Source organism: Trachemys scripta, chromosome 20 (genome assembly GCF_013100865.1).
Source record: "Trachemys scripta elegans isolate TJP31775 chromosome 20, CAS_Tse_1.0, whole genome shotgun sequence".
Lineage (NCBI taxonomy): Eukaryota > Metazoa > Chordata > Testudines > Emydidae > Trachemys > Trachemys scripta.
In genome coordinates this window covers 1,219,434-1,241,164 of record NC_048317.1, presented here as the reverse complement: position 1 = coordinate 1,241,164, position 21,731 = coordinate 1,219,434, and the positions used below count along the sequence as shown (strand labels likewise).

The following is a 21,731-nucleotide window of genomic DNA, read 5'->3' as shown; positions in this document are numbered from 1 at the left end:
CTGGGCCTTTTCCTTCCAGACAAGCTGGGAAAAGTCATCTTGTCTTTGTTAACAAGCAGAGCCACCCACACAATTCTACCTCTGTATCGCCTCTAATCATTGCTGCTGTTAATAAACCCTATTCATTGCTAATCATAGTTACGTTTTCTTCTGGTAACTCAGTGATCTGCTGCAGACCAGTGTGTGGGGCTTCTTCGTTCGTGTCATATGTAGATATCAGCTAAAAAGTAAAGCCCCAGATGCATTAAAAAGGAATTAAAAAATCATACAGCTATAGAGTAATTCATGTTGTGAATAAAATGTTTCTTATTAATATTTTAAACTCCCTAACGTTGCCTCTATTCTGAAAAGCAAACATTAAATTATTCACCATTCTGCCTGATTTTATAAACTCCATCTCATTGTGCATGGCTTTGTTCCTCTTAATTAACAAACAAACCAGCAGAAAAGGCATAAAAATAGGTGTACCCACTGCAGCCATCTGCTGAGAAAACAACGGCATCTGAAATATGGATTCTAGCAGGAGATGTCTAAAGATGTCCTAAATACCTGGGGCGGGCTCCTGCCTCCTGGGGGAGGCTGGGATCCACGTTCATTGCAATGTTTCACCGATCCATTCCCCAGGGGGACTGGAGAGGGAGGCTTCGCAAAGACATTCAAACGTGATCCACCAAGGAATCAGAATAACTATCTCCTCTCCAGATCCCTAAGTGGCCCCCTCAAGGATTGAACTCACAACCCTGGGTTTAGCAGGCCAAGGCTCAAACCACTGAGCTATCCCTCTCTGTGCATATGGGCAACTCTTGTGGTGTTACTGGGAGTGGAAGCAGAGGCTCAGAGAGGAGAGAATAGGGAAAGAGGAGATCTGTGGGGGTGCCAGATAAATCCCCCTCTCTCCATCATAATTAGAGAGGGAAACTAGTCTGCGTCCCGGGGAAGGTGCCACAAGGGTGGCTACATGGCAGAAGAGCGAGCTTTGGGATCTCTCTTCCAAGTTCACCAACTCACCTTTATTCTGAGAGAGAAGCTTTCATTTTCCAGCTCAGTTGCTTCCCATGGGCATCCTGTGTCCTTTAATGCAGCATTAATTTAGCATCTTTCCCTGTATACTGTGGGCATCATGCAAGTCCCCCAGGAGTAGTGAAATATCAGGTGTTTTATTCTGCATGGAACAAAGGTCTAAGCCAAACAAGTCCAAGATGAACACACTTGCAAAGGTTTGGAACGTGACTTGAGACAGATTCAGCCAGAGACTGCCCAGGGCAATCCCAAGGAAACAGAAAGTTGAAACTGCTGCTTTAAACGCTCCCACCCACCCACCCAGAGGGCATCATGCCAGCAGATTTAAAGAGCACGTCACTAACAGAACATCTATACGAGAAAGCAGCTCTCTCTGGGGCTGCACAATTTATAATTCAAGAATTTAAAAGGGGGGGGGGCACACTGCTTTAATAGGGCAGTAAAAGATTCCCTCCTCCCCACTCTCCTTCTCTCCAAGGTATTTATCATTATAAATGCAGCGAGCTGTTGGGAAGGGCTGAAATAGCCTAACGGGCTAATGTTCCCTTGAAACGGGAAAAATCCAGAGCCAGGAGGATTCCGTTTTTCTGGGTTATGCCGTTTCTGTGTCTACACTGCAATTAAACACCCGGCTGGGTTGACCCCCGTCAGCTGACAGGGGCTCATGGGGCTCGGGACGCAGGGCTGTCAAATGGCAGTGTAGACGTTCGGGCTCAGGCTGGAGTCTGGCCTCTGGGACCCTCCCCCTTGGCGGGGGCCCACACATGGAAACCACAGTTTTACAGCCCCACAGCCCAAGTCAGCTACCATGGTCCAGCCGTGGGTGTTTAACTGCAGTGTAGACACACCCTTCATTTTAAACCTAGCTACTTCCATGCAGCTATTCCTGGGGTTTAATGGCCAGAGACGGTTAATAGACCCCAGTGCCTAAACTCCTCTCTACCTAGGGACAGCTTCCTGGCACAGCACGCTATCAGGAGATATGAGACCAGGCATCCAAGTTTATTCGCAGAGTTGGCGAGGATTTGGGTTTAACCTGGCATGAGCCATCGTGTTATTAGAAAACTTCAGCAAGTCTTCCCTGAAAATCCTGCCCAGTTTGTGCCCTGTCAGTATCAAAAATCCCAGAAAGCAAAGGTGGGATTTTCAGCCTGGGAAAGCACAGAAGGGAAATTAATGGTGTGTAAGGTATCTGTGCAAAAGAACTTGGAACGTGTGATTTAATGGCTAAGGAACTGAGAGGGGCCCTTCAGGAAATCGTTAGAGGATAAGATTATTCTCCACAGACATTTTCTGTCGGTCTCTGTTGCCATTTGGCATGCAGGGAGAACACGTGTAATAAGCACAAGTCAAGCTACACACTCCAAGTTAGCACCCTGGGTGGGGTGGGGGGAGAAGTATGGGAGAGAGCTCTCACCTAAAGGGGCAGGGCTCAGCACCTCCAGGAGCCAGAGCTACGAAGCAAACCACATCCAGCGTGCAACCGAAAAATCACACTCCAAATCATCCAAAGAAATGAGCAAGATGCTCCCAAAGCGAAGGCAGGAAGGGAAGAGAACTAACACTGGAGTTAACATTGTGGAAAGGCAGCTGATCTCTCTCAACCTGGACTGAGCCCAACAGCCACAGAGACATGCCAAAGAAAAGATGGCTCGAGGATGTGTGATGCTGGGAACTGTTCACTCCTAGCTCGTGAATTGCTTTACAAAATCAGTATTCAGCTATTACACACTCTATACCTGAGGTCCGATTGTGTTCAGCAGCCATAAGAGAGCCAAGACAAACCCTAAATGACCACAGGGACACACAGCAGAAGTTTAAGCCACAAACATTAATTCGCACCTGTTAATTTGTGTGAATTGGCTGCAGAGAACTCCAGGCTGTGACATTAAATGGACACTGTGAGCCATAAATCTAGTGCTTAGTGTCCCTGAAAGGCACTGCACTGACCCTCCTGCCCTGCTAGTTTGCCCAGTTATGCACGCAGACCAGGTATCGGGGCAGAAGAAGTGGATTTATCAGGAATAACCCCACTTCTCACTCCCTAGGGTATTTGAAAATCAGACACTTACAGCCTGGGAGCAGGAGGACTGACTTCAGTGAGAACTTTGAGTGCTCAGCAAACGAGTGCTTGACAGACGCAAGCACCTTGGGACATGGGGATAATCATGCTGGCCAATTTTACAGATGGGGATGTTGAGGCACAGACAGGGGAAGTGACTCACCCAAGATCACACAGGAAACCTGTGGCAGAGCCAGGAATAGAACTCAGGAGTCCTGACTCCCTTTCCCCTCTGAACCATTCAGGAGACTGCACTCCCTCCCGAAGATCCAGAGAGTGAACCCAGCGCTCAGGGGCATGGCTGGTGTTGGACTAGTACAGACAAAGCTCTTGAATTTGTTTTAATGTATTTAGAAAAGCTGCCCATTAAACGCAGCAGCAACTGAACCCACGTATCTAGCAACAGTGACCAGTGCCGGTATGTGAGGAGCCCCTGGGAGCCAGGCCTGAAATGCAGCTTCGGGCAGGGCATCTCAGCCGAGTCAGCTGGCTAGAAGCCAAGGCCTGCTGAGAATTCTGCAGGTAACAGCAGCTCCCTTTTATTTGCTGAGCTGGTGCCGTAATGTGGGCTGTGCCCAGCTCCTGTTTGTTACCTAATGTTTCTCTCTGTACGGGTAAGAATGAGGACATTTGAATTTCTTGTTAATAAGCGTCACTCTGAGTAGTTATTGGCTGGTGAAGATAGAGTACTGTAATTATAGTTCAAAACCTCCGGTTTACTCAAATCCAGGAGGGAGTTTTCCTCATTAATACAGTCCAGCTGCCTCTCCTGCCGCGGTTGGCACATCCAGATGAACCATGGCAAAGGGGAGCATATGGCCAACCCCCTGCCGGTTCAAAGGGAGTCTGAGATCAGTGAGGAAATGCCGAGGGAGTGTGCGCTAGAACTGGCGCGAGCACTTGGAGATGCCAGCACTTTCCTGCTGGAGGCTGCAGATATGTGGGGAGAACGTCAGGGAACCGAGCAAAATAATTCACACATTCCACAGAACGGCCTGCCTGAGGTAATGAATTCTTCCCTCGGCCAACTGAGCACCGCACAGGACAGTTCGTGCCACAAGGAACTTGCCATCTATGCTGTAAATGAAGCTCCAGGCATTTCATTGGGAGGCTCTTTCAGAATAGATGCTAAAAACCAAGGTCCCCTCTCCTCTGAGCAGATAGGAAAGAGCCCCAGGGGTGTTTCTGCAGGAGACTGGCCAGTGTCTCCTAACCCTCACGCTTGTGCAATAGACCAGGAGAAGTCTGGTTACCTGGTTACCACCCTGTCTGGGTAGGGTGGTCAGGAGCATGCCAGCCACGTGTGACCATATAAAGCTTCCCTACCAGGCCCTAATTGGGCACAAATCACACCCCCACAGACAGAAATTAGAGTGTATTTCAGCCATGGCCGCACTATTAATTTGCAACAAATTTAAAAGACAGAACCCAACACCTGCCGGGAATGGAAAGGGCCTTGTCCTACAGTGTACAGAGGTTAATGCACTCCTCCCCTGCAGGTAAGCAGCTCCATTCTCTCCTCAAACACTTTTACTTAGCCCCACGCTGGGCCAGATTAGAAAAAACACAGTATTAATTTTGCCTCCTGTAGACTAAATTGCCTCTTTCCCCCCCGCAGACACAATGGAGAAGTGTTAATGAAACCTCTTGTGAACACTGACGGGCGGGAAGTGGTTAGAGCTGAAAGCTCTAGTCCAAGCTATAGTTACAGGTACAGGGACCTGGCAGCCAACTAAGACCTTCTTTCTTTTTTTAAGTTTTCCTCTGAATCTTGTGGAAGGTTATTCTCCGACAATCTGTATATCTGCAGCCGGAGCTTTGCTGCTGCAGATCTCATCCCCTGACGCTGCCACGTCCCAGCCAGGAACAAGGTCTCCTCTGCGTCTGCATCTTCCAGTGGGTCCTGGCGTCTCTCTTTCCACACTTCTCCTCTCCCACAGAGACGTCCACATTACACTGTCATGGGGCATCAGAGCAGCTCGGGCAGTCCAGGACACAGCTGGAGATATGCCTAACGAGTCCTGCTAAACCCTAACTGCCAGGCAGAGCCGGCGCAACCCATTAGACGACCTAGGCGGTCGCCTAGGGCGCTACAATTTGGGGGGTGGCAACCGCGGCGGCATTTCGGGGCGGGACCTTCCTCCACCTAGGGCGGCAGCAAAACTGGTGACGCTCCTGCTTCCAGGGCTTATGCCAAGAAGAGAACAGCCCCTTCCTTAGCTCTGTGAGCCTCCTACACCTGCACCCGTGCTCGGATAGTAACTGAAGCAATGTAGGAAGCCTGGGCCTCCTCTGCTTCTTTCCAGGCCCGTAGTCAGGATGTTCTTCCCCGGTGAAGCGGACCAGCTGAGGCCTGGAATGGTCTGAATGCTCTGGGCTTGCTGAGGCACCCGCCAAGGGAACGAGAGCCGGGGATGCTCAGGCTCGACCTTCTCACGGGAACCTATAAGGGTCTCACAACCCTGCAGCAACTGAGACGTGAAAGAGCTTCTCAGCGCTGCTTCCACCGACGGCTCTGTGACCCCAGCGCAGCCGCCGGCGCCAGTTTTGTATCCGAGGGTCCCCAGCCATAATGGTGGATTCCTCACACGTGCTAAGCAGGCTGCCTTGAAAAGCCTCCTGCATCTCACGGTCTCCAGACTCAGAGCCAGAGCGCGCCACACAGGTAGCCAGGCTCTAAGGCAGGAAGGGGCAGGTGGAAGGCCAGAGGGAAAGCTGGACTTCAAGGGTACCAGCTCGTTCCCTCCCCCACCCCCTTACAGCCTCCCTGTGCCTGGCTCAGTCCAACACCCGTCTCCGAAGTCTCTGAAATCAGCAGGAGTTCAGCGATTCTCGTACCCAGGCTCTTAGGAACAGCTCAGAGCGATGAGCTACAGTCCCAAACCCCTGGTTACTGCTCTTTTCTATTGCACCTCGACCAAGACCAGCGCACGTTCAGGATCCGACCAGTAGCTTAAAAGCCCTTGAAAAAGAAACTCTTCCCCCAGGCAGGAGCCCCGGCCATTCAGGAGTGAATATAAACTGCCCCAAGCTCTCCTCTACTCACTGTCTTTCCCTAATGTAAGGGATGTTCCACTGGCAGCACAGGGAAGCACATCCCTCCCCACAATGGGAGTGCCTGGAAGAGGCATGTTTGCGGAGAACCCCAGGTCTGAACCATCTCACCAGGGCAGAGTTCGCAGAATGGGCTTATGCTCTGCAGTGCATTAACAGCCCACTTTAACTTGGGGCACAGAGCTTCTCTCGTGCGGGAACATCAAGGCTCACAGAAAATTGCAAGTGACAACTTGTTAAACAAAGCGGAGGCCCCTGGAACTGTGACTGCAATGCCCAGGGTTTGGATTGCACATTCAAAATGAGTTTTGCTGCTCTTCCCATCTGACCCCCCCCAGAGCAGGGCACACACGCAGGTGCAGGGATTTCACCAGGGAAGGTTGGTCTCTGATCTTGCAGGAATGTTGCAGGCAAGTCAGACTTGTAAGCCACCTTGGTGTGGGAAGGTGCCCTTCTTTCCTTCTTGGCTGGTGGGCACAAGTTAATTATCACAGTCATTTTTTACCCGACAGATCAAAACAGAGGAATTGGGTCTCCTGCAACTCAGCACAACCCCCCGAAAGACCAAACACAAAAAGAACAAAATTGACCATTCCAATCTAGCAATTCCACTGCTTCTCGCCACCTAGGTAAAAGCCAGTTTCAGCAGCAAAAATGAACATGCTTCAGGAAACTTCCTGAATGGTGCAGAAGTCTCAGCTGGTTAGCTAGTTTCTGTATTGCCATTTGCATCTGGAATCTCAGCGGCTTGACAAGAGACATTGATTTGGAATAGTTTATGAGATTACTTGCCACATTCTGTGTCTGCATTTCAGTTTCTTTGGGAGTCATGTATTTGTTAAGCAGTTTGCAAGAACCACCCAGGATTCCCACTTATGAAGGAGAAGGGACACATTAAATACACACATCTGGGGTGTATGATAATCTGACTTGTGTTGCCACTGGCTTCTTGCTCCCTGGAGGAGGAGGATCTTGCAGAATAGCTGCTGTCCTAGCTTTGCCTTAGTCTCGTCCTATATGACATAATTGCTCAGGATGCAGATTCTGAGTGCACCTGTCTCCCCACTGCCCTCTGCTGGGAGACCTTTGTGGGAGCTCCTCTAAGCAGTTGTTCTCAACCAGGGGGATGCAGACCCCTGGGGGTACAACACAGGCTCTTCCAGGGAGTCCATCAACTCATCCAGATATTTGCCTAGCTTTACAACAGGTCACATAATAAGCACTAACGAAGTCAGTACAAAGTAAAGTTTCATGCAGACAATGATGTCAAGTATCAGAGGGGGAGCCGTGTTAGTCTGGATCTGTAAAAGCAGCAGAGAGTCCTGTGGCACCTTATAGACNTGCTCTATATACTGTGCACTGAACTGTAAGTACAATATTTATATTCCAATTGATTTATTTTATAATTATATGGTAAAAATGAGAGTCAGCCATTGTTCAGTACTAGTGTGCTTGGGACACTTTTGTATTTTTATGTCTGATTTTGTAAGCAAGTTGTTTTTAAGTGAGGTGAAACTTGGGATATGCAAGACAAATCAGACTCCTGAAAGGGCTACATTCGCCTGGAAAGGTTGAGAGCCCCTGCTTTAGAGAAACCTCTCTCTGTTTCTCATCCCTGTCAGCTAACAGATTCACCCAGTCCCCGTGTCTAATACACTCTGGTTCTGGAAACTTGCAAATCAGCCCTCTTGTCCTTCCCCACTTGCCAGCTGTGACCAGTGTTGGCTTCCCACCTGTGGAGAAGTCAAAGCAACATGGAAACACATTCTGCCTGTTTGCTGCCAAGCCAGGAAAGTCTCTTTTTCCAACGGCAGCAAGAATCTGTCACTCAGTGACCTGTGAGTGGCTCAAACACACGTCCTTCCCGCCCTTGCCTCTGAGAGAGCTCCCCTAACAAGCTCTCCTGCAGCCACAGCATTTCCCTGGGGGCTAATCTGACTTTTCTACTAGCCATCTGGCTGCCTGACTCCCTGGACCTAGGGGGTTAACATGAGCTCGGGCACTAAAAGCTCTCCGCTGACCAGAAGAGGTCTCCTGTGCGGAAGGATAGGTCCATGTTGGCCTTGCATCTAGACTGCACAGCCATAGAAATTACTGAGTAAGGAAAGAAAAAGCAGCGCGAGCAAAAACATTTGATCAAATGGTGGGGAAATTATTCATAACAAGATCAAAGTTTAATCTCTCAAGATTAAATTGTTGGCCAATTCCTATGGAGAGGGACATGGAGATGGCTCATCTCCATTAACTGTGGCTGGGGAATGGATTTTCATGCAAATTAACACCAACAGAGGGAGAGACAAGGACACAACAAGCCCTCCCTGGCTTGCCTTGGAGAGGTTTAAATCATGGAGAGGGACCTGCAGAAACAGAACGGGATTGGAGCAGTGGGAACAAGCCCCTCTCCACCAGGGAAGGGCTCTGGCATGCAGACAGAAAGGCTCCTCCATTCTGCTCAGGTCAGGCAATTAAAGGTGTGAGCCCCTAGGGGAAGGAAGACATTTACAATGGGAAATTGTGCCCTGAAACGTGGCCTGAAGAAAACAATGTAACCAACAATTCTAACGCTCTCCTATTCCCGTGGGACAGCCAGCCGCTGAATCACTCTCTGTTAAGGAGTTTCACGTGACTGGGTTGCAAGAACGGATTCCCTGAAGACATTTTTGTGATCCATAAATTCAAACTGTAACTTAATCACGCCGTGGACTCACAGCTCCATGGAGCTCAGAACCTCACTGTCAGAATAGCGACTGTCGTGTAGCTTTGAAATAACACAGTACATGGAGCGCTAAGGGCTAAGGGCTCTCCCGTGGGCCCGGGGCTACTAGATTGCATGGGGCACCTGTCTACAAGTCTTTTTCCTAATTTAAAACAAAATTATCACAATTATGGCACCAAGGCTACTAACACTATACTAAACTTGCCTTCTAATTAACATAAAGCCGTTCTGTGGTTACATTTCAGTCTCAAAACATGTAGAATACAGTTAAGTTAATTCAAAATGTCCTGCTTCTTCCCTTAGAATAGCTGTTATATTCATTTCTTTCTGGGAGGGAGTTTGGTGCAGGAGGGGATTCTGATCTGGGGCAGGAGGTCGTGGTGCAGGAGGGGATGCGAGGTGCAGGCTCTGTCCGGGAGGCACTTACCATAGGCAGCTCCTGGCCGGCAGCACAGCGGGGCTCTTGGCCGGCTCCCTGGGAGTGGGGGGCAGCATGCGGAGCCGCTCCCCCCCCAATCAGGGGCCACAGAGACATGCCAGCAGCCAGCCGTTTCCGGGAGCAGCGTGGGGCCAGAGCATGCAGGCAGCCTGCCTGAGCCCCGCTGCACTGGGGCCCCCCTTAGCCCAGGGCCCTGGGCTGCAGCCCCTAAAGCCCCTGCGTTAATCCAGCCCTGTCTGCAGAAGAGTGTCCATCTTCATTGCTGAGTGATGGGCTTTTCTAAACCCAGCAAGCTTCTGTTCTCTGTATTCTAGCAATGAAAACCCAGCCCGAGTGCCACAGAGCTGCTTTTGTCTCTTCCCATCTATCTGCCTAGGCACTGGTATGGTCCTCATCACTGCTGTAGTATCTGCGTGTCCCTGAGTATCCAGCAGACGAGGTGAAGGTGAGAGGCCTGGGGGGTAGGGGGGGCATTGCCAAGTCCTCGTGGGGGGGAAATCCACTGGCCGAGCTGTATGTGAGCAATCACCTCCTCCCAGAAGGCAAAGCTACGGAAACACCAGCTGAGCCGTGTAAACCCCTCCGGCTCACTCAGCCATCTTAGAAAGATTCCTAACAGCTCATGAGAGCAGGTAGACAAATGAAAGGATCTCTGGCTTCCTGGTGAAGGTGCCAGGAAATGGACTAGGACAGGAACGTGGCCAGCACATTTGGGAATGCAGGGAACTGTGACATGACTACTCAGCCCTGTGCACTGTATCCCCCAGCCTCCCAGCCCAGATCCTGACGGCTTGGCATGGGGCACGGGCTGCAGCAGAAAGAGCTGCAATGCTGGACAGGCCAGCTCCAGGAGCAGATGGTCTCATGTTACTGGGGAGACATCCTCCAACCAGGCATTCCCAGGAGCTCTGCCGAGGAACGTCACACCCCAGCACTGTGTCCTCAGAGCACGTCTGGGATTCCAGAAACAGCTGCTCTGGATCACGCTCCAGCATATCAGGCCCAGTGGCTCCTGTATTCGTCACTTGCTTCAAGAGGAGCACATTGGCCCAGCAGTGAACATGACCCACGTTCCTTCTGTAAAGTGATGGCCGCTGCGGGTGCTAACCTGACTGTTCCTCCCCGGGGGCCCTGGGGCTCAGTGCTGCAGAAGTGCTCAGAAAACCTTGGGCTTTCCAGGAGAGCTCTAAGTTAACAAAAATGGTCAGAACTCTAAGCCAGCGAACTTCATTCTAGAGCTGTGCCACTGCCATGCTGGACAATCGCCACAGGCCGCAGAGTCAGCCTGGGGGAGGGGGGGCTCTCCACACCACTCCCTTTTTACCCCTTCGGGATTCTTGCATCACAAAGTGCAAGTCCCAGAGGTTCACAGGAAGGAGCAGAGGGGGGTAAAGCAGCAAGTGCAGCCAGGGGTGGCCCGTACCTGTGAGGCTGGTGGAGATGTTCACTTCCGCGTACTGCGGCTTTGACAAGGCACTGAAATCCGAGACGCCATTGACAGCTGCCACCCGGATAGTGTAGTTAACATGTGGTAGCAAGTTCACCAGGGTAACGGTCCTGTCCACCAATCCCGTCTGCTGAGGCACAAAGCCAACACTGCTGCCGCACTGCTCGCACTGCCGCCGGAGAGCCGCCGAGCAGCGGTCACAAAGGAGGTTATAGGTGATGTCGGTCCGGCCGCCCAAGTCTGCTGGTGCGCTCCATTCCAGAACCAGCGTGGACTGCTTCAGGCTGTAGATGAGATTCCTTGGAGCAGATGGGGGACCTGCAAGCAGAAGAGGGAGCGTTTCACTGCGTGTGCACTGGGTGCAACCACCAGCAGCACCAGTGCGGGGCCGTCACAGTTATAACCACACTGCCACTGCCACTGGAATTCAGGGGAAATTACAGAATGGCAGAGGAAAAGCTGGATCCAAGAGAGCCTGTTTCTAGGGCACTCGTAATGCCATCCAGTAACACAAGCGTCACTTGGGCAGCCTCGGCCCTCTGCAATATGTGCTGCAGGTGCAGCAGGGAGAGTGTCCACACTGAAGCAACGTTTTAAAGAAAGCTCTGAGCAAGGCAGAACAGGATTAATGATCAGTCTCCCTGCAGTCTGAGTGTACGTCTACACTGCAGAAAAAGGCGTGTTCTTAACTCAGGTTAGCTAATCCGCATTAGCTAACTCAAACTGCTGCATTTTCCCTGCTACGTTAGCCTGTCTTTTAACTTGCATTTGCAGCTTAAATGAACACCTGTAGGGGAACATGGGGTTGCACTCAAGCTGCTAACTGGAGTGAAAAGCCAAGATGCCGTAACTTGACTATTTTAACCCAGATTAAGGACACCGTGCAGTGTCCTTGCAGTGCAGACAGAGCCTTAAAGTCGGATACCTGCAGACACTTGACACATGCCGGCTACTCACACTGCTCCAAGCTGGAGACTTGGCTTTGCTTGTTTCACACGGTGAAATAGCGTAGACCCAAGCCATCTGGCTCTGCAGTGAGGCCATGAATAAGACCCCTCTCACTCGGGCTAGCTGTCAGTCAAACCACACAGGCTGCTGCTTATTATATAAGCAATTCTAAAGTGCCCATCACCGTAGTATCTATTAATCAAATGTAATTAACTTGATGCCATTTAATTAAAAATGTGGGCCGTGCTAGGCTGTGTCTATACAAGCATGCCCTCGTTTTATTGGGGAAATGCCGGCAATCCTTACTGGCATGTTCACAGCCCCAGATTTCAGGCCTTATAACCTCCGACTGTGAGCTCCCTGCAGTAGGGCCTGGCTTTTCCTATCTGTTTGGAGAGCACCGAGCTCCTTGCGGGTGCTACTGGAATAACTCCCGGTGATGCTAATGCCCTGGGACACAGCTATAGAGGCCAAGCGGCTCTGCCTGGGTGTTGGGGGCCTTGCCACTGGGTTGGGGGCACCTTCTTGGCCCGTCATAGGCCTGGCCAGCCCCAGGGCAGTGGCAGCTCTGGCTGGCTCCTCTCTCTCCCTTCCATTTACCGAACCACGGATGTTGCTGGAGAGAGACGTACGGGTGCAGGAGGCAGATGGCGGGTCTGACGGGGACCGGGAGTAGTTCTTCTGGCACGTGCAGAACGTGGAGGCTTCTCGATGTGTGAAGCTGCGTTCGGGGCAGGGAGAGCAGAGAGGGAGTCGGGGGGATAGCTTATAAAATCCAGTAGGGCAAGCTGTGAAGAGACAGACAGACTGTTATGGCAAGCCGAGTTCTGGCAGCACAAGCAAACGGAGCAGTTGTTAGTGACCAGCCTTCCCCAAGTCCTGAGGCCCCCTTTGCTTTGGGTCTCAGTGTTCAGAAACCTTCCCGCGGAGTCAAGGTTGCCAGATTTTAGCTCCAGGAGGTTGGAGAGGCATGAGGAGAGCAATGGGGGGCTCTGAGCGAGACAAGGAGGAGGTGGCTGCAGGATGAGGCAGGCGATGAATAATGCATGGCCATGGGCTTTAGGAGTCGGGGGGACAGGGAAAGTTCCAGAGAGGACACAGACGCAGCAGCAGGATTTAGCCACAGTCTGAATGGGAAGGAAGAGCCAACAGTGACAGACAATTTACTCTAAGGCCCCTTCACACTGCCAGAATGGTGTCCGTGTAAGTGAGAATCAAGCCACAAGGCTGCAAGCCTGGGCAAATAGGAGTGTGGCTTTACCAACACAGGAGGTGGGTTGTGGGCGGTGAGGTGGTGTAATATAGTCATCGATACTGAATGATACGAATATAAACTTACAAACTAATAAACTTTTGGTTCCCATGTATTCTCTGTAAATTACCTTTGAGGTTCAACCAAACAAGTCCTTAGTTTCAATGGTGACCCTGAACGCATTTGGGAAGAGAGAAGCCTGAAAACAAATGCGTGAGAGTCGTGGTGCGATCAGCCAGACAGACTTGGATAGACGCGCTTTCCTGCACAGCTCATGGAGCAGGAGCTCCAGCCAGGACCCCTTTGCTCTATTGGGCAGCTCCTCTGTCTGTTGCGGGAGCCACCCCCAGCTGAGCCAATAGGGACTGCTATGAGGTTGACTCAGCTGGAATTCAAGCCGAACATATGAGCAGAACATAACTTTCAGCACCACACTTTGCTTGCTTCTCCTTCCTCTCTTTGTGAGGTGCTGCTGTCTGCTATGCCTGCATCAGCCCTTCATCAGCTTCTTGAATATTTAAACTTAATCACTTTTAAACTTCCCAGCTGCACAGTTCCACAAAACACCCATATCTTATCGTTGTTAAGGAGTTCACTGCTGAGATTGTTCCTTTTACAAGAAATTATTCCGGGGCACTCCGGTTCATTAATTTTTTACCGTGATATAATACTGGCAGTTACAATTGTGATCTTAGGACAAAGTACCAGAGATACAGGATCAGCTGGGGATGGCCTTTATTCATAGGACAATGGAATGCTCAGGCAACACAAAGTGAAAGGCAGATTTTCATCTATTGCAAAGTCTTTTTGGAATTCACATCGCCCTGCAAGTCAAATCAAGGTGTGGCATGAAGCATTTTATTAATCCTTCCTCTTCCTTGAGAGCAAAGTTCAGCTAACCATTCTCTGGTATTCTCTATGCTCCCTGGCACGTGTATGGATAGCTGGCTGGCAGAGTTGAGGTCTACCATTCAAATGAGAGAATTTTTTTTTTAATGTTACACAAATGGCCTTTCAGGAGTTGCCCCAAACCCACATTTGTTTTATGTCCTGATCCCTGCAATGTCCTGTTGCAGTTCTAGGTACACGTGCACCAAGGGAAGAGGAGAACCATGCTCAGTAGTCATAGACTTTCAGTGTCGAATCAGAGCCCATGTCCATGAGACCTCCTCCAAGAGTGCTTTACCCGATACCAGCCAAGCAAACCAAGACATCAGGGGGAAGAATGGAGCAGGCTTTGCCAACAAGCTTCCCCAAATGTGTCCAGTAACAACAACAAAATGCTTTCCCAGCTTAGATTGCAAGTCCCACTCAGCACGGGAGAGAATTCCAGCTCAGCATTTCCCAAGGCCAATGTGCCATGTTCCCAGAGGCCTGTAACTCAGGCAGAGCTGCCCACTCGTCTGTGTCACGTGGTCAGAGACATCTTCTCTGAAACGGCCGGCAGAAACTGAAACATTGCATAATGTCGGTATTATGGCAGGCACTGCACTGAGCTGCTGCCCGTTCTCAGCTCTGTACAGCCAAGGAGCTTTGCTGCAGTGGGTATCGATAGCATCTTGTGCAGCTTTCAACCTGAAAACAAGGATTGTTTCCCTATTTGCAAAAGGACAGTGAATCTGCTCTTGCCTCTGAAAACCCAAATTAAATAGGATTCTAGCACAATGTTACAGCCACGCAAAAAACTAACAACTGCCTGGCCGTTGTCAACGCTACTTCTGTATGGGATGCAAGCCAAGCCTCCTAAGCCCAGTCAGGTCAGCTCAGAATTCTTGGAAGCAAAAACAGAGCGATCGGGAGAAATTTTGTCACTGAAGCAGCTGTTCTCTCCTTGTCGTCCTTCCTGGCACTCACCAGAATGCTGGGGAAGCTGCAGGATGATGCACTGAAATAGGAAACCAGGGTCTGCAGTCTGCAGTTGCCAACAACTGCCTCCCAGATCTCCCAGTTCATAAACCACAGGCCCTTAATCATGGTGAGGAAGCCAACTAGGACTTGGATCCTGCTCTTATTCGCTTAGCTGGGATCGATTTAAGAGCGCACAATCCCATATATTTTTGGCAGTCTTTGTTTTAAGCAAACCTTGCAAAAAGCTCGAGCCCAGCGTTTTCCCCTCTACTGGATTTGTCCCTTCCTGTTTGTTCACTTCTTGCTGCAAGAGAGTGGTGCTCGATTTGCAAGGAGGCCACATTCCTGTGGGATTTGCCATGATGCTGATGAAAAATTTCCTTGAATGTCCCCTTGTTGTGTTAGGGAGAACAAAATCCCCCAATCTCCACCAATATTCCACACAAAGATGGACTACAAGCTATCAGGAACAGTATCCCCGATAATGTCACAGCTAACCAGGTGGCTGAACTTTGTGACTTTGTCCTCACCCACAACTATTTCACATTTGGGGACACTATATACCTTCAAGTCAGCGGCATTGCTATGGGTACCCGCATGGCCCCACAGTATGCCAACATTTTTATGGCTGACTTAGAACAACGCTTCCTTAGCTCTCGTCCCCTAACGCCCCTACTCTACTTGCGCTACATTGATGACATCTTCATCATCTGGACCCATGGAAAAGAAGCCCTTGAGGAATTCCACCATGATTTCAATAATTTCCATCCCACTATCAACCTCAGCCTAGATCAATCCACATAAGCGGTCCATTTCCTGGACACTACTGTGCTAATAAGCGATGGTCACATAAATACCACCCTATACTGGAAACCTACTGACCGCTACACTTACCTACATGCCTCCAGCTTCCATCCAGGACACACCACACGATCCATTGTCTACAGCCAAGCTCTAAGATATAACCGCATTTGCTCCAATCCCTCAGATAGAGACAAGCACCTACAAGATCTCTATCAAGCATTCTTAAAACTACAATACCCATCTGCTGAAGTGAAAAAACAGATTGACAGAGCCAGACGAGTACCCAGAAGTCACCTCTCACAAGACAGGCCCAACAAAGAAAATAACAGAACACCACTAGCTGTCACCTTCAGCCCCCAACTAAAACCTCTCCAGCACATCATCAGAGATCTATAACCTATCCTGAAAGATGATCCTTTACTCTCACAGATCTTGGGAGACAGACCTGTCCTCGCTTACAGACAGCCCCCCAACCTAAAGCAAATACTCACCAGCAACCACACATCACTGAACAAAAACACTGACCCAGGAACCTATCCTTGTAACAAAGCCCGATGCCAACTCTGTCCACATATCTATTCAAGTGACATCATCATAGGACCTAATCACATCAGCCATACCATCAGGGACTCGTTCACCTGCGCATCTACCAATGTGATATATGCCATCATGTGCCAGCAATGCCCCTCTGCCATGTACATTGGCCAAACCGGACAGTCTCTACGCAAAAGAATTAATGGACACAAATCTGACATCAGGAATCATAATACTCAAAAACCAGTGGGAGAACACTTTAACCTGTCTGGCCATTCAATGACAGACCTGTGGGTGGCTATCTTACAATAGAAAAACTTCAAAAACAGACTCCAACGAGAGACTGCTGAGCTGGAATTGATATGCAAACTAGATACAATCAACTCAGGATTGAATAAGGACTGGGAATGGCTCAGCCATTACAAACATTGAATCTATCTCCCCTTGTAAGTATTCTCACACTTCTTATCAAACTGTCTGTACTGGGCTATCTTGATTATCACTTCAAAAGTTTTTTTCTCTTACTTAATTGGCCTCTCAGAGTTGGTAAGACAACACCCATCATGCTCTCTGTATGTGTGTATATATATCTCCTCAATATATGTTCCACTCTATATGCATCCGAAGAAGTGGGCTGTAGTCCACGAAAGCTTATGCTCTAATAAATTTGTTAGTCTCTAAGGTGCCACAAGTACTCCTGTTCTTTTTGCGGATACAGACTAACACGGCTGCTACTCTGAAACCTATCTTCTCCAGACCATTCAATATGTCATGGACTTTTATCAAATCCCCTCTTGTCTTCTTTCTAAGGACAACAACCCCAAACTTTTCCATGTCTCTTTCTAACAGAATTTTTCCAGGCCTCCTAACCATTTCTGGAATCCTTCTCCAATCTTCTCCCACTCCCATGCCCCAAATTCTGCACTATCCTTCCAGAGAGGGGGTGACCAATGATGCACAAAGTATTTCACATGAGGACACACCATCGATTTACATAATGGCATCACCATTTTTATTGTCATCTACACCCCTCTCCTGGGCCTCCAGGTGCTTCCACAATATAAATGTTAAATAATGGTAATGGCTCCATAATCTATGACCAAACTCATGGTCCCAAGCATACCAAACTGCCTGCCTCCCTCCTAGTCCCATCACTGATACCCATGCAAGCGACCACTCGCTTACCATGCATTCTTTATTCTTTGCATTGACAGCAAGCACACTTGTTCCCATCTTGTAAAAACACTGTGCGCGCTCAAAATAGTAGCAAAACAAGCATCATTGATTTGTGCTGTAGGTTGGCAGATAGATAACCTGGCAGATGCACCCGTGGGATGGTTTGCTCTTACATACACAGCTGCTGCATTTCTGTGAAGGGAGGAGTGGAGATGGTTCTATCAAAGGAAGAAAGTGACATCCACTTTCATGCCTGACCTTTTCTGGAAGGAGAGCAGATGCTAGTAGGGATGCAGCATTCAGACGCACATGGCAAAGCTGCTCAGATTATGGTAGGACATCTGTGTCTTCCCCTGCCCAACAGAACTGCCGATCCTCTCCATTTCACAGCACACTATAGTAACTGAGAGCCTCAAACAATTAATTCATCCTCCGTTTCCTTGTAAGGTAGGAAAGTATTAACCACGTTTTAAAGATAGGGAAATGGAGGTACAGGTCATGTGACTGGCTGAAGGTCACACAGGAAGAGTGGCAGAACCAGGAATTGAATGCAGGTCTCTGGAGTCCCACTCCAGTGTCTGCACAACCAGCCCCTAGAGCAGAGGCTGCTCTAGACCCACAGATGGGATTCCAGCTCTTCCATGCAAGTACTGTAGCATGAGATAGTGACTTAGACACAAGCAACGTGAAGCCATTGCCAGTGCACACAAAGCGACACCGAATAATCCTTAGGCTGGGCAAGTGAAAACTGCTCTGCAGCAGCACCTATGGTAACTGGGGCGCTGTGACCTGCACATGAGAACCGCCCTCCCCCAGGTCTCCGGGGACACAGACTCGAAGGTCAAGACTCTGCACCATGTCCCATCATGACCTGGCTGAGTGATGGAGTCCAGTTATTAATTACGTGGTGGCAGAGGGATTTAATTTGATGCCAACACAGCACCTGAGATGGAAATGCTCAGAGTCCTGCAGCCTAATGGCTAACAGTGCAGTGCAGGACTCAGCTACGGTCAGCGTCTGCTCTCCTGTCCACATTCCATCTGCAGCTCACAGTCCTACCAGGACAGACATCAATGGAGAGCAGCTCCTCTCAGCATGGAATTGGCAGTCACGTGGCTCCTAGGGGAAAGACAATTCTCTATGAGAACAGGAGGACGGGCTGGGATAATGCTAGTGGCATCTTATAACTCGGCCAAGAGATTAAAGAGATTCAATCTCAGCCACTCTCACTAAGGGGAAAATCTACAGCCAGTTTTCAGTTGCCATCTTGCTGTAAGAACCGTGGAGACACGGCTAGATTGAAATAAGTAGAAACCCACCAGGGGTAAGTAACAGCAGGGGCTGTGATCCTGCTGCTGCAGTGGTTCTCAAGCTATTTACCATCAGGGGCTGCATATGTGGCCCACAACGTGTTATGTGGGCCACATCCAATACTACCTGTATGGCCCTGAGGATAATCACATGGGCCGCAGCTTTGTGCCGACTGGGCCGCAGGTCGTGAACCACCGTGCTGTTGGGTTCACTGCACCCAAAGGTCCGTTGTGGAAGTAAATTTTATTTGCAGAGACGGGTCCCGGTCAGAAATCCTCCCACACTGCCCGGATTCCACAGCCGTTTGCTTGTTACAGCTGTCACATTTAAATGTTTGCAGCTTTATTACACTGGTAAAGTCAGAACCCTTCCTTGATAGGGCTTGGCTAGCTGCAGCGTAGCAGTGCACCTCCCCTCCTCTCCCAGGTTCATGCGGAGTGTCTGTCTAGCTCTGCATAATGCAGAAGCAGCAGCTGCAGAGCGCTTTTTAAATTATGCAATGGTATTTAATCAGACAAATGTGAGCACGAGCATGTTAAAACCCACTAAAACTGACCCAGCAAATCAGTAGAGTCCAGTGAAAATCAATAATCCATTCTCTGTGGCCTTATCATTCACCTGACTAACTGAAACACGCTTATTGTTTTGCAAAGAGGAGTGGGGCAGAGACCTGAGTAAATATGGCAGCTTAGCATAAAATAAAGAGGATGAGCACAGAGGGGAAATTAAATACGAGGTGGAAGCCACTTCCTATTATGGATTTAGGAATGAAACCTAATGCTAATACTAAAACAAGGACACACTCCTTTGTGTGCTTCCTCTCCGCCCGACAGCAGTGGTACAGGTCTGCTCCTCCACGCCTTCCTTCAAAAGGGGTAGGCTGATATTGTAGAGAAAAGGTGAGGGACCTGCGAATGGAAACCAGCAATTGCTCCAGCAGGCAGCAGGACTGGGAGAGGACTTCCCTTCTGGGTGAATTTCAGGACAAGCACTTTGAAAATCACAACCACCTGCTGCCAGGGGGGCTGGATTTCTTAGCCCACCTGCATGATGCCTCTGCTTATAAAAACCCAGAGCTGCTCCTGGGGCTCGTGCTAGTCGCTCTTTCCTTGAAACTGGGAGCAAAGCCGCTGGCCACGACCCCCCGCCCAGGATGCTGTGCTGCCTTGTGTGTTGTCCGGTCAAAATCTGGAACTCCCCGTATTGAATGTGAGCTTCATCTTTCCAAGCCGCAGGATAGAGGAGGATGTTCTGAACGTTTCCTCCAGGGAGCCGTTTTCAGATGTAATCACGCTGAAGTGGGCTTTGTGAGGGGAGCACCGGCTCCTTGCAAGGCACATTGAAGCATTTGTAAAAGGCTAAATGGTCGTGGATACTGGCAGGGCTCAGAAGGTCACAAAACAGCATCATGTAGCCAATCCAGCACTCAGATGGGAGAGACATTCTCTGTGGAAATGGAAAGCACCGAATTCATGGCAAGGTCAATCCAGAATAATAAGAGAAGAACTGAGAAATGAAGTCAGTTATGTCAATCTCTCCCATCAGCAATAACGGCGAAACACGCTCTGACCATGCTGCGCAAACTCTCAGCACACACCCCAGCCTGGAGGGGAGCTTGCGGTGCATGTGGTAGGAGCCACAAGATTCGGGTCACAGAGGAGCCCTCCGCAGGAGGGAGAGCGGCATGGTGAAGGCAGGAGGGAGCTGACTGAAAGGAAGTTTAGCTACTTTAGCTCACAGGATGTCAAATTATTTGTGAAGTTCCAAATTTCAGTGCAGCTGCCAGCCTTCCGCACCCCCAGGAAGCTGTCAGAGCAGGAGTTGGGGTATTTACCCCCCACCGCCATTGCATTAGCAGGGCTCCAGCGCGGGACAGAAACCCCACAGATTTGGAAGGAGGCATTCTCAGAAGTTGCATTCATCTTCACCTAGCATTCAGAGAACGGCTTTGAAACGAACTGTGACCGCTGCCAACTCACCTCCCTGCTAGATCGGCATCTAACACGACTGTGACATCACAAGCACTGGTGGGTGAGGGGGACAGACAGGCAGGGACTTGGAGCTCTGATCTGCTGCAGTTACCGAGAACCCAGCTTGAGTTCTAGATTATTAAAGTGGCAAAGTTACACGGTTTAGAGACATGGGCGTGCAAGGCCCCAGTGTGACTGTAGGTGACTCAGACTGCAGGGACTGCTCGCGTACACGCTTCCTAAGCATTCGTGTAGTGGGAAGTCTGGACACACCACCATCTGAGTGGTGAACACAAGAGCAGGCCAGTGTTCCACCTAGTGCCTCTCTCCCGCAACCACCTCCCCCCTTCTCAATCTCTCCACTGGCTCCCCTTTCTGATGCCACCAAAAATCCACGCTTACTGTCCTCACCTTTACACCTCTGCTCTTGCTCCTTCCTATTTACCTCCCCTTGTCGCTTATCAAGACATCTTCTTTGGGCCACCCCCCCCAAGCCCTTCAGCCGCCTGTTTGTCAGTTTCTCAACAAGTGGCACTGGACCGTCTTCGCCTTTGAGCGCTTCACATGGGATGCTAACCCTGAACTGACGCAGAAAGCCACGTTCCTCGTCTCAAGACCCCTCTCTGCAAAGGTACCGACAAGAGATTCCCCGAACTCTGGGGGAGAAAGGATGTTATTCCCCCTGTTCTAGCTCCTCCACAAACAAGGCAGCGCAGCAAGAGACGCCCCAGGGCCACATACAAATGTTTTTCCACAAAGCCAAGCAGCAGCCCCCACAGAAGAGAGCGCATCATTAGGGGACAAATACACACATTTCTTTGCAAAATGCAACTCACTGGTCTCACACAAACCCCGTTTTTGTGGCTTTGGGGCCTGAGCTGCATGTGGGAATCCCACTGAGGTTTCTATTCGCAGGTCGCTCCCAGGACAGGACAGGACAGCAGGGGGTACCACTGTACCCCAAGCCTAGGGTGACCAGATGTCCCAATTTTATAGGGACAGTCCCGATTTTTGGGTCTTTTTCTTATATAGCCTCCTATTACCCCCCACCCCCGTCCCGATTTTTCACACTTGCTGTCTGGTCCCCCTACCCAAGCCTGGCCTGAAAGTGGCCAGAGTCTGCTTTCCGGCCCGGGGGGAGGGGGGGAAG

The 21,731-nt window shown here is 49.9% G+C and overlaps 1 protein-coding gene across 2 annotated transcripts in view; it reads right to left on the bottom strand.

The window, feature by feature from the left end:
* EPHA10 (EPH receptor A10) overlaps nt 1-21,731 on the bottom strand; it is a 90,641-nt gene that overhangs the window by 38,808 nt on the left and 30,102 nt on the right. For both annotated transcript variants that reach the window (XR_004643596.1, XM_034754068.1), the window contains exons 3-4: nt 12,319-12,474; nt 10,715-11,056 (exon numbers count right to left, since the gene is read on the bottom strand). Coding sequence is in view for 1 of the 2 variants with exons in the window: in XM_034754068.1 (XP_034609959.1) it covers nt 10,715-11,056; nt 12,319-12,474 (498 nt within the window). In the remaining variant the exon portion in view is untranslated. The remainder of the gene's footprint in view (nt 1-10,714; nt 11,057-12,318; nt 12,475-21,731) is intronic.